General features: G+C 45.1%; 1 protein-coding gene across 2 annotated transcripts in view; it reads right to left on the bottom strand.

Annotated features, from left to right (window-relative positions):
* Positions 1-2,338: 2,338 nt before the first annotated feature.
* The window catches only part of LOC112219555 (cadherin-4), a 342,114-nt gene continuing 331,716 nt past the window's right edge, over positions 2,339-12,736 (bottom strand). For both annotated transcript variants that reach the window (XM_024380897.1, XM_024380906.1), the window contains exons 10-17: positions 12,107-12,292; positions 11,658-11,911; positions 7,986-8,128; positions 6,102-6,338; positions 3,777-4,010; positions 3,400-3,539; positions 3,035-3,199; positions 2,339-2,546 (exon numbers count right to left, since the gene is read on the bottom strand). In XM_024380897.1, the coding sequence (XP_024236665.1) occupies positions 2,340-2,546; positions 3,035-3,199; positions 3,400-3,539; positions 3,777-4,010; positions 6,102-6,338; positions 7,986-8,128; positions 11,658-11,911; positions 12,107-12,292 (1,566 nt within the window). In that variant the 3' untranslated portion in view covers position 2,339. The remainder of the gene's footprint in view (positions 2,547-3,034; positions 3,200-3,399; positions 3,540-3,776; positions 4,011-6,101; positions 6,339-7,985; positions 8,129-11,657; positions 11,912-12,106; positions 12,293-12,736) is intronic.

Raw genomic sequence — 12,736 nt, 5'->3', positions numbered from 1 at the left:
TCTGAAGTACCCATATACAGTAGATCTGATCTTTTCACTGTAGGCTGCATCCTTTTAGCCCATATCTCTCCCCCCTTTCTCTCCCCTCTCTCTGGGTGTCTTATTAAAGGCGCTCTATATAATGAGATTTAGGTCCTGGGGATTAATGGTGTGGCTAATTGATAGACACAGCTGGGGAGGATTAAAACCCTTCCATTCCCCCGCTGCTTTTTGGGGCCTCAGCTGATTAATTGAAATCACAGGGATGGACACAAATATACGTTGTTACCCTGCAGAGTATTCCTTCCACTCTTTGCTTTGCAATGTACAGAATGCTAGAACCGTGAGGGAGAAGGGCCCTTCACGTTCACATTAAAACAAAGAGGTCATCACCTTTAGTTAATCAATCAACTTCAAGGAAAAGGTCGTCACTGTGTCTATTCCTTCTCCTTGCCCTCCAACACAGAGAAAAGATTGAGGTCTGGATTCAATCCATATCGCGGGAGATCCTTGCTAAAATGTTAAGGTAATTCCCGATTGATCAGTCATATGTAGTTAACGGATTTACTAACGGAGGAAGCTATTTCTGATTTCATACTTCTGGCAGAAGCAATCGGGCCTGAATGTTACGGGCATGGGTAGGGTTCAGGCTTAAAATTCATGCCGATGCAGAGCTCAAGAAGGTTAGAGTGAAGCCCACTGATGGTTGAACATGAACTAGGTAGTAGTAAGTAAGTTGCAACATTTTTAAAACATGTCTCATTTATTTTCTTAAGCACATATCCAGTATCTAGATGAATGAAGAAAATGATTCAGATACACTTAATAATGGAACAACTATCAGCAGACATGGCTGTTTAACCCTTTCACAGTCCCAAGTCCAGAGGCAGACAGAAAGGCGTTCGTCAAAGACACAAGAGAAGAGGGAGGGCTGCATTTGACATATAAAAAAACAGGATTATAACAAAGCTGTCTTAATTCTTAAAAAACAACCCCCCAAAAAATAAAAAAATAGAAAACTGAAACTGAAACAAACGTACAGCATCTTGACAAAGTTGAGAAAAGAAACACACGCACACATTGAAAATAGCTGTTCCACAACGTCTTTCAGCCTATTGAAGAGCTAGCTAGAGCAGCAACTTTTTTTGAAATGAATACTTCAAAAATAGGTATCGTACAGCATGTTCTTTTTTGAATGTCTTTTTACAGAGTATATTCACATTCTCACCACATAAGAATAAGTGCGTTAAGTAAAACATAAAAATAAAATAATTCATGCATCTCTCAATAGTTTTGTTGACCTAAAAATGGGAATGTTCAAGGCCAGAAAAATCCTTCTAATGCTTCTTTATCAGTGCATTCTTTCCAAGCCATTTCAAGCCTTACTGTGTTATACTATCTCACTATTCAGATCATGCCTACATAAGCTTTACAGTGTGGAAAGCAACACAAAACCGTACAGGGCAGGCAAGCATCTGAGCGTATAGGCTCCTGGACTCATGAGTTCACAGAGGAAAGGCAGGCATTCTCTGTTTGTTAGAAACCCCCCTCAGTTTTAAAAACAGACACACATACACACATCCAATGTCAGTGTTGTGTTGATGGTTGGGTAAGTCTTCGATCAGCCCAGTGATGTATCAGGTATCACTGACAAAGGGTTGCTTTAGTAATACTTCTCCAAAACGCTCCAAAAGGAGTATAACTGATCTTAACCTACAGCCAGCCCTCGTTGTGTGGTTCTCTCGTCTGTGTTGCTGCTGGGTACAGCAGTTCTTGTGACATCAGAGAGCAGAGGAGAGGGACTCATATGAAGGTTGGGGGGGGGCGGAGGTTACAAGGGAGTGTGCCGCTCGAAACTTCTCCAATGGCAACCAACCCTGAGATAGCAGGAGTCCGATACAAAACACACCACAAAAGGCACTTTATAAAATGACAGTGCTTCTGTTCTAAGGAAATTCAAGTTGAGAGAGAGAAAGAGTGTCTTTTTGTACATTGTGTTCAGCGTTAAACCAAAAGGAGATGAGTTTGTCATGTTCCTTTTCATCATCCAAGCCAAACGAGCGTCAGCACTCCTGTCTCTCAGAAGTGTCTCGCATCCCCAGATAGCTCGACGTCCAGTAGAGTGAGAAACAAAACACACTAAAAACTTGCCACTAAAAAAGCCAGAATAGAGTAGCAGCAGAACCTGGTGAGGTCACAGGCCGTCTTCTAGAACACTCTCTTAGGTTCCGTCCTCTCCTCACTGGTCTACTATGGGAACATCTCATGTGGTACTGCTTGGGCCCTGCCTGTGGTTTCGAGGAGCATCTGACCCCAATCCCTCCCCCCGGACCCCCTCCGTACCCACCCACACCCCTCTCTCAGTCGTCCTCTCCCCCGCCGTAGAGGTCTGCCAGCTTCTTGAAGCGGGGGCCCCAGTCGTTGAGGTAGTCGTAGTCCTGGTCTCCTGAGCTAGAGGAGTTGAGGGAGCTGACAGAGCCGGCCGTGGAGCCACTGCCCTCATAGTCAAACACCAGCAGGGAGTCATAGGGCGGGGCCGTGGGGTCGTTGTCCGCCGCCCTCAGACCCTGAGAGAGAGAGAGAGAGAGAGAGAGAGAGAGAGAGAGAGAGACAGAGAGGCTTAGTTAACACTGAGGAGAGGAAGGCAATAGTGATTATACTGATGGCATGCTTGTTGCTAAGTTTGGTATGAACTGTGGTGCTACTGTGATTGTTATGAACTGTGGTGCTACTGTGATTGTTATGAACTGTGGTGTTACTGTGGTTGGTATGCTCTGTGGTGTTACTGTGGTTGTTATGAACTGTGGTGTTACTGTGGTTGTTATGAACTGTGGTGCTACTGTGATTGTTATGAACTGTGGTGCTACTGTGATTGTTATGAACTGTGGTGTTACTGTGAATGTTATGAACTGTGGTGTTACTGTGGTTGTTATGAACTGTGCTGTTATGAACTATGCTGTTACTGTGATTGCTCCTTGGTATAGAAACTCAAACATTAGAACACTTAAATAGTCTTTTGAGATAAATTACTTCTGATGTCTAATAGTTAACATACGTCGTTTATGAAGTCTCCGATGTCTCCAGGGTGGGGCAGGCTGGGTCTGACAGGGTACTGGGACTCAGCGATGATGGGCCTCTCGTCCACCCTGCGCACCCCCACTGGTTTACTGATTATGTGCTCCACAGACTCAGGCTGCTGCAGCTGGCTCAGGTCATAGTCCTGCAACACAGAGCAAGGAAGGAGACTCAGTGGGACTGTAAGAATGACTGAGGAAGTGTCTGAGTGCAATCACAGTTATTAAATATGCCATCTTCATCATCATCATCGTTGTCATCGTCATCATCATCACCGCCATCATCTCTATGGCTGTGTTGTTAGATGAAGCCTTGCTCTGCATGCGTAATGTGTATAACACTGACCTGGTCCTCCTCTCCTCCTCCCTCCTCGTCGTACTTCAGAATGTTGTCTCTGACGTCGTCCTCTGGGTCGATCAGCAGGGGCTTGGCCTGACGCTCCTTCTCCCTGCGCTTCATCCACATCACAAACACTAGCACAAGGACTGCAACATACAACACACACCACAATACAACACAGACAGAGGAGTGAACAGGGATATATCAGAGGTGGTGTGTGTAATGTACATGATGCGCATGTAATGTACATGATATACAGTACCTAGTAGTATGATTATACAGAACAATGACTCCTACAGCACAGGTGTGTGTGTGTGTGTGTGTGTGTGTGTGTGTGTGTGTGTGTGCGCGTGCGTGCGTTTATAAGTGTGTATTATACTCACTAAGCAGTATGATGATACAGATGAGTATGGCTATGATGGCCCCGGTCCCCAGTCCGGCAGCAGCCACAGCTCCGGTGGTAGTACAGTCTCCGTTGTCATCACACGGACACACCTTGACCTTTATAATGGACCTGTTAGAGAGGGGCGGGTTACCGGAGTCCGACACGATGATGGGAACATCATACACCTCTGCATCCAGGTAGGGAATCCTCAGTCTCAACTGGGCATAGTCACCTGCACATAGTCACACAGACACAATGTCCAGTCACTGCTAGAAGTATATAGCAGTGGTGTAGAAATAAACAGTTGACCACTCCAGAGTTTTACTGTAGTCATCTGTGGCCATGTGAGCAGTACTGGCAGAGATACAGTACATGCAAATACATACAGAATAATACACAGGTAGTCACTGTAGCGAAATAAACACGCAGGCAGGCACACATCGGCACAATATGTCCAATCATATTTCCAACTAAAACAACAGTATATTTCCAACGAAATACTTCCAACTAAAACAACAGTATCGGACTGCCAACAGAAAGGGGGTTATACATCAACATGCACAGATGACATATTGTCTATCAGGGCAGGGAGATGAATGGATGTGATCTGTCACAAAGCACACAAGTCATACGTCAACATGAGACAGAGCCATTTACTCTCTAGGAGAATAGTGACATATAAGACCTCCTTTATACCACAGGCCATCAGCCTGAGACCACACCATGTCATCTGTCACACAGAAGCAAACACACAGGGAGCCAGCATCCACACACACACACATCAGACAAGATTTAGACAATATAAATCAACAGCATTTACATTTGAACATTTCAGTCATTTAGCAGATGCTCTTTTCGAGAGTGACTTACAGTTAGTGCATTCATCTTAAGATAGATAGGTGGGACAACCACATATGATGAGGCTCCCGAGTGGCACAGCGGTCTAAGGCACTGCATCTCAGTGCTAGAGGCGTCACTACAGACACCCTGGTTCGATTTCAGGCTGTATCACAACATGCCTTGATTGGGAGTCCCAAAGGGCGGGGCACAATTAGCCCAGCGTCGTCCGGGTTTGGCTGGTGTAGGCTGTCATTGTAAACAAGAATTTGTTCTTAACTGACTTGCCTAGTTAAATAAAGGTTAAAAAAAAATGACACTACCGTTCAAAGTTTGGGGTCATTTAGAAATGTCCTTGTTTTTGAAAGAAAAGCTACATTTTTTGTCCATTAAAATAACATAAAATTTATCAGAAATACAGTGCAGACATTGTTAATGTTGTGACTGACTATTGTAGCTGGAAAGGGATGATTTTTATGGAATATCTACATAGTCGTACAGAGGCCCATTATCAGCAACCATCACTCCTGTGTACCAATGGCATGTTGTGTTAGCTAATCCAAGTTTATCATTTTAAAAGGCTAATTGATCATTAGAAAACCCTTTTGTAATTATGTTAGCACAGATGAAAACTGTCATTCTGATTAAAGAAGCAATAAAACTGGACTTCTTTAGACTAGTTGAGTATCTGGAGCATCAGCATTTGTGGATTTGATTACAGGCTAAAAATGGCCAGAAACAGGACTTTCTTCTGAAACTCGTCACTCTTTTCTTGTTCTGAGAAATTAAGACTGGCAGCTTCATTAAATAGTACCTGCAAAACACCAGTCTCAACGTCAACAGTGAAGAGGCGACTCCGGGATGCTGGCCTTCTTGGCAGAATTGCAAAGAAAAAGCCATATCTCAGACTGGGCAATAAAAATAAAAGATTAAGATGGGAAAAAGAACACAGACACTGGACAGAGGAACTCTGCCTAGAAGGCCAGCATCCCGAAGTCGCCTCTTCACTGTTGACGTTGAGACTGGTGTTTTGGGGGTACTATTTAATGAAGCTGCCAGTTGAGGACTTGTGAGGCGTCTGTTTCTCAAACTAGACACTCTAATGTATTTGTCCTCTTGCCTAGTTGTACACCGGGGCCTCCCACTCCTCTTTCTATTCTGGTTAGAGTCAGTTTGCGCTGTTCTGTGAAGGGAGTAGTACACAGCGTTGTACGAGATCTTCAGTTTCTTGGCAATTTCTCACATGAAATAGCCTTCATTTCTCAGGACAAGAATAGACTGACGAGTTTCAGAAGAAATTTCTGTAATCGAACCCACAAATGATCAAGCTCCAGATACTCTACTAGTTTAAAGAAGACCAGTTTTATTGCTTCTTTAATCAGTACAACAGTTTTCAGCTGTGCTAATATAATTGCAAGTAGAGAAGTTGGACTACAGAATTTGAACAATGACACACTACACCTCTAGCGGAGATCCCATGTCTTACCGCTGATCCGGGAGATGGTCCAGTTGCGTCGGATGCTGGGGGGGTAGGAGGGCAGCTCAAACACAAATGGCCCCACATGGGGGTCAGCGTCGGCATCGGAGGCTGTGATGTTGACCTTGGAGCGGGGATTGGCTCGTTCACACAACTGGGCCTCCTTGGGCATCATCACCGGAGCATTGTCATTCACATCTATCAGATGGATCTGCAGAGTACCTGTTCCACTGGCCGGGGGAGAACCTGACAAGGGGGTGCGAGGGGAGAGAGAGAGGGGGGAGAGATGGGAGGAGATAAAGAAGAAGGATAGAAAGGAAGAGAGAGACAAACGTAATCAATTTGAGGACGACAGAAACTTCATGCATATACACAGCACAGCCGCAGGAAGTAGGGGTGCCCACCCCAAAACATCTTCCCGCTGCCATATAATATACAGTGTCTAAAAATCACTTGTCGTCAATTGAATTTCATTTGGAGGGGAGAAATAGAATGAAAATAGAAGAGAGCAAAGGGACAAAGGGAGGGGAGATGAGGAAGAAACAGAGAAAGAGAAAAACGAGGGAGCTGAGAGAATATTGAGAGAGGGTTTGAGAGTGATGGAAGAATACAGCATGCATTTGTTCTAAAAGCTCCCAGTGATGACAGCCATAATAAATGAAACCGCACATAAATATTTCACTCTGCGTGAGTCGGGAGCTCAGCACTCTCAGAGGACACATGAAACGACTCTACTGGAAAGCACCACATATCTCCCTTACACAGGGGCTGTTGTTAAAATGCACTGAGGCGAAACACACCCTAACCTACAATATACTATGACAACAAACACACCATAATCTACAATATAGCGTGACAACAAACACACCCTAACCTACAGTCTATGAGAAAAGACTACTATAACTTTATATAGCCAACTGATTATCATGGAGTATTTAAGCAATAAGGCCTGCGTTGTGTCGTGCCCAAGAAGAGTCCTTAGCCGCAGTATATTGACCATATATCACAAACCCTTGAAGTGCCGTATTGCTATTATAAACTGTTTACCAACGTAATTAGAGCAGTAAAATAAATGTGGCATACAGTCTGATATACCATGGCTGTCAATCAGCATTCAGGGCTCGAACCACCCAGTTTATAATTTCTGCTAAGTAACTGATGCTGCTCTGTCTGCATGAATGGAGTTCACCCAAGCTCATCACACTGAGGAGATCCATCTCTGTTTTCTATTACAAAGTAAAGCAGTGCATGAGCTACAGATACTTTATGTAAAGGTCTATTGCCTCAGCACAGTAGAGTACACCATTAACTGCTTGTCTGTTGTGATTGGTTCGGTGCTTTGTTGAGCTCCTACCTTAGTGGAGCAGAATGAATAAAAGCAAAATTAAATTAAAGTAGAATATATCCCCATGTAGACTGGTGTCTGGAATCAATAGGCAATCAACAGCTTGTTTGCCTAAATTCTGTGCACTCGAGGGCAGCACACCTCATTCCCGCAAACCAATCTTTAATATCTCTGTGGTACAACACCACCTGTGCCCTCTCTCTCAAACACAGAGAGTAAGCACCTCTATTTGTAATGGGGCGATTGGTTTTAGAGTACTTCACCGATCACTACAGCAGCTTCGACAGCACTCACCTGTGGCACATTTAGACAGATATTTCACTCCTCGCCACAGTACACAAGGGATGCATTTAGCAGGCAACATACACACTGATGCGGTACGCACGCACACGTACACACAGGAGGACAGACAGACACACACACACACACACACACACACACACACACACACACACACACACACACACACACACACACACACACACACACACACACACACCACACACACAGAATTACCACATGCACACACACTCACTTACCAGACTTACCATTGTCGGCAGCCAGGAAGGTGGCCTCATAGATGTTGTTCCTGACGTACATAGACTCCCTGTCCAGCACAGCCATGGTGGTGATCTGACCATTGGTCCTGTTGATCCTCAGCCAGTTAGCGGGGTCAGACAACTTGGAGTACCTGCAGACACAGTAGAAACTATTACAACATATATAATCCCATAGTGATAATGCCTTAATATATCCTTCAGTACAAATAGAAGTAGAATTGGCAAATACCCTGTATCTAATCTTAACTTTTCCTGTAGTCCACAATCAGCTCCTTTGTCTTGCTCACATTGAGGGAGAGGTTGTTGTCCTGGCACCACACTGCCAGTTCTCTGACCTCCTCTCTATAGGCCATCTCATCCTTGTCGGTGATCAGACCTACCACTGTTGTGTTGTCAGCAAACTTGATGATGTTGAGTCGTGTTTGGCCACGCAGTCGTGGGTGAACAGGGAATACAGGAGGGGACTAAGTACACACCCCTGAGGAGCCCCAGTGTTAAGGATCAGCGTGGCAGACGTGTTGTTGCCTACTCTTACCACCTGGTGGCGGCCCGTCAGGAAGTCCAGAATCCAGTTGCAGAGGGAGGTGTTAAGTCCCAGAGTCCTTAGCTTAGTGATGAACTTCGTGGGCACTATGGTGTTGAACACTGAGCTGTAGTCGATGAACAGCATTCTCACATAGGTGTTCCTTTGTCCATGTGGGAAAGGGAGGTGTGGAGTGCGATTGAGATTGCGTCATCAGGAAGCAGTATGGTATTCTTGCAGCTTGGTTGACAGCTAACAACAAATTAAGAGCAATTTGCACAAACGAATGAGTATGTAAGTGGAGATATTAATTAGAGGTACAGGAGCTTACTTTCATGCAGGTAACACTGCCACATGAATTCAAAAGTATAGGTCTATATTTGTCTCCATAAATCAATGTAAATCAATGTGATTACTCCGTTAAAAGGCATTTGTCACAGTGTGGAAAGATGGAAAGATACATTACATGACAAAAAGTATGTGGACAGCTGCTCGACGGACAGCTCATTCCAAAAGCATGGGCATTAAATGGAGTTGGTCTCCCCTTTGCTGCTATACGAGCCTTTCCACTAGATGTTGAAACATTGCTGCGGGGACTTGCTTCCATTCAGTCACAAGACCATTACTGAGGATGGGCACAGATGTTGGGTGATTAGGCCTGGCTCGCAGTCGGTGTTCCAATTCATCCCAAAGGTGTTCGATGGGGTTGAGGTCAGGGCTGTGTGCAGGCCAGTCAAATTCTTCCACACCGATCTCGACAAACCATTTCTGTTTGGCCTTAGCTTTGTGAATGGGGTAATTGTCATGCTGAAACAGGAAATGGCCTTCCTCAAACTATTGGCACAAAGTTGGACGCACAATCGTCTGGAATGTCATTGAATGCTGTAGCGTTAAGATTTCCTTTCACTGGAAATAAGGGGCCTAGCCCGAACCATGAAATATAGCCCTAGACCATTATTACTCATCCACCAAACTTTACAGTTGTCACTATGCATTCGGGCAGGTAGCGTTCTCCTGGCATTCGCCAAACCCAGATTCGTCTGTCTGACTGCCAGATGGTGAAGCGTGATTCATCAGTACAGATAACGTGTTTCCACTGCTCCAGATTCCAATGGTGGCGAGCTTTAAACCACTCCAGCCGATGCTTGGCACTGCCCATGGTGATCTTAGGCTTGTGTGCGGCTGCTCAACAATGGAAACCCATTACATGAAGGTCCCGACTAACAGTTTTTGTGTTGACATTGCTTCCAGAGGCAGTTTGGAACTCGGTAGTAAGTGTTGCAACCAAGGACAGACGATTTTTACACTTCAGCACTTGGGGGTCCCGTTCTATGAGCTTCTGTGGCCTCTCACTTCACAATGACAGCACTTACAGTTGACCGGGGCAGCTCTAGCAGGGCAGGAATTTGGTGGCATCCTACAGTATGACAGTGCCACGTTGAAAGTCAGTAAGGCCATTCTACTGCCATTGTTTGTCTATGGAGATTGCATGGCTGTGTGCTACATTTTATACACCTGTCAGCAACGGGTGTGGCTGAAATAGTCGAATCCACTAATTTGATGGAGTGTCCACATACTTTGTATTTATAGTGCAAATATAGAGACAGAGGTATAGAGAGATCAGATGCCTGGTGGGAGGAAGTTTGATGATGCTGCTGATGATTATGATGAGTCTAATTAGAGAACACGCTGGAGGATGACACAGGTTAGCGAGTGCCAACGAGATGTCTGGGAGATTATGGCAGCTAGGCAACTAAATCTATCTCCCGCTAATGAAACACACTCTGCCACATTTAGTCTCCTGCAACCATGGAAATCCTGCACTCCAAGGGATGGAGGGAGGTAAAGACAGATACATACATACACATTTTTCAATTTGGTGTTCCTTCATTAGGATATCAACAACAGAATAGACGGCAAAATAACAGGAACTTGAGAGTTAGAGAGAGTCATGACAACAGACTTGGATGTCAGTTTGGATTTGGTGTCCCTTGACAGGTGAAACAGAGGTCTCTAGTTGGCATGAGAGACCCTGTCATCTCTTCCCATGCCACGGTGGCACCTCAGGGGCACTCAAGCCTCTCTCTGACACCCAGCACCCAGCTGGCAGAGGCTGGCACAGGGAGAAGGACACACAGCTGGTGAGGAAGATCTATGATCCATCTACGCATGTCACTACTTCCCTCTAGTCTGAAAGTGAAATCAGCTGGCAAATCAGACCCTGTCCAACTCTTTCTTCTCCTCTCTACTCTCCTCTTCCTTCCCGTCTAGATGAGCGAGAACGAAGGGAGGAGGAGTCATGGGGCAGGAGAAAGGAAGGAGGAGTCTCTTCTGGTGTACACACACTGTAGATCCTCACGTCATCTGTCGGGCAAGGTCACTAAAGTGAATCAACCAGTGGAGATTAGGCTGTCCAAACATGAACTGCCTGTCTGCTGCCACGACATCTCTGGAGAAGACAGGAGCGCTGACCTCTCATCAATAAAGGAGAAAGAAAGAGACTGAGAAAGTGAAAGGATTGAGTTAGAGAGAGGGAGGTGAGAGAAAAAGAGGAGTTCTGTGGCTCTAAGAAGACAAAATAACAGTGAAAGAGTAAGTTTGCACGAGGGAGTCCATTTATGAGAAGAACTGGTGTTTTTAGAGTTTATTTGTTTGCCTGCACCGCATCAATTCTCTAACATTTCCAGATTGCCTCTGTGTACTCGTGTTAGGCTGAATTTAGAGTTGAATTGATTGGTGCTGAATCTGGGGATGGAGTGGCTGGAGTTGCTCAGTGACCTTTGACCCGGTGAGTATGTGGGAGTTCTCTCCAGGGAGACCCACTGGGTCGATTTAGAGACAGCACCATGCCCCAGTGCCAAACCACTCAGGGAGTATGGCCCCGGATGCAAGCAATAGAGGGATCGATGAGGAGAGAGATGGAGAGAAACAGGGGTAGAGAAAGAAAGTGTGGCTGGACACACAGTCCAGCTCATTACGATTGAACCTTTTATCTCTTGTCGCTAGGCAACAGGAATTTATTGGACCTTGGTTTTGTGAGCGGTTCAGTTAGGGAAGGCAGTGTTTCAGCCTCACGAGAGAACAAATCCAAGCAAAATACTATCAGCATCTATTCTAAAACAGTGAACATTCAGTACCTGACAGTTTGCTGGATGAAGAGGTCAGGGTCTTGGGCAGCAAACACGGTGAGTGTGGTGCCTGCAGGGACACCCTCCTCAAAACGGATGGACTTGGGGTTGGTTGGGAAGACAGGGGATTCGTTGACGTCCTGTACGGAGATGGTGACCCCCGCTGAAGACTGGAGAGAAGACTGGATCCCACTGGCCAGGGGGGCCTTGTTAGAGACTATCACAGTCAGCATGAAGGCCCTGTTCTGCTCATAGTCCACCGGCTGGAGGGAGAGAAGGGTGGGGAAGTAAGATATGCAAAGAGGGAGGTTGAGAACTAGAGAAGGCAAAGTTAAATTAAATAACAACTCAAATGTGACAAATAAAATTTGATTTGATTTGATTTGAAATGCACCCATATCAATATGGAACCAAAGCACTTGGAGTTGTTTATGTAAAACAGTAAATGAGTCCCCTACCTTGACCACAGTGACCATGCCGTCGTTGTTGACAGGGTTGGTGCGGATGAGGAAGTGACCCTGGGGGTCTCCGCTGGCGATGCGGTACTGGGCAGCCCAGTTAGGGCTGTGGGGCTGATCCCTGTCAATCACTGTCAGGTTGGCCACCACCACATTCACACTGTTCTCTGGGACCTCCCCCGAAAACTACAGACAGAGAGAGGGTGTGAGGGAGGGAGGGAGTAAGTGAGATATTTGTATGAATTTGGATAATAGACACACTGTTTTCATTACAGCCATTCTGTTCTTTATACTGCTGAATGTCCGTGTGGAAATATTTATTTAAACCAATGGATTTGTTCAATTAAGTGTTTATACATTTACATTTAATTCTGCACATTTACCAATTAAGCAGTTAAATAAGTAATGCAATTAAATAGATTGCATGGACCATCTTTGGGTAACGATCTTCATTATATTCCAATCTAAAACTATTCAGTCTCACTAAATGATAGAGGAAACTCAGCAGAAACAGCATACACAAAAACCTACTGTACAGGAATCTAGCCCAACTAACATCGCAAAGTTACATTCTGCAGCAGTCTCTTTATTAATCAAGAAACACAAACACACAACACATACTGTACACAC

Source organism: Oncorhynchus tshawytscha, linkage group LG02 (genome assembly GCF_018296145.1).
Source record: "Oncorhynchus tshawytscha isolate Ot180627B linkage group LG02, Otsh_v2.0, whole genome shotgun sequence".
Lineage (NCBI taxonomy): Eukaryota > Metazoa > Chordata > Actinopteri > Salmoniformes > Salmonidae > Oncorhynchus > Oncorhynchus tshawytscha.
This window is presented reverse-complemented; position numbering and strand designations above follow the sequence as displayed.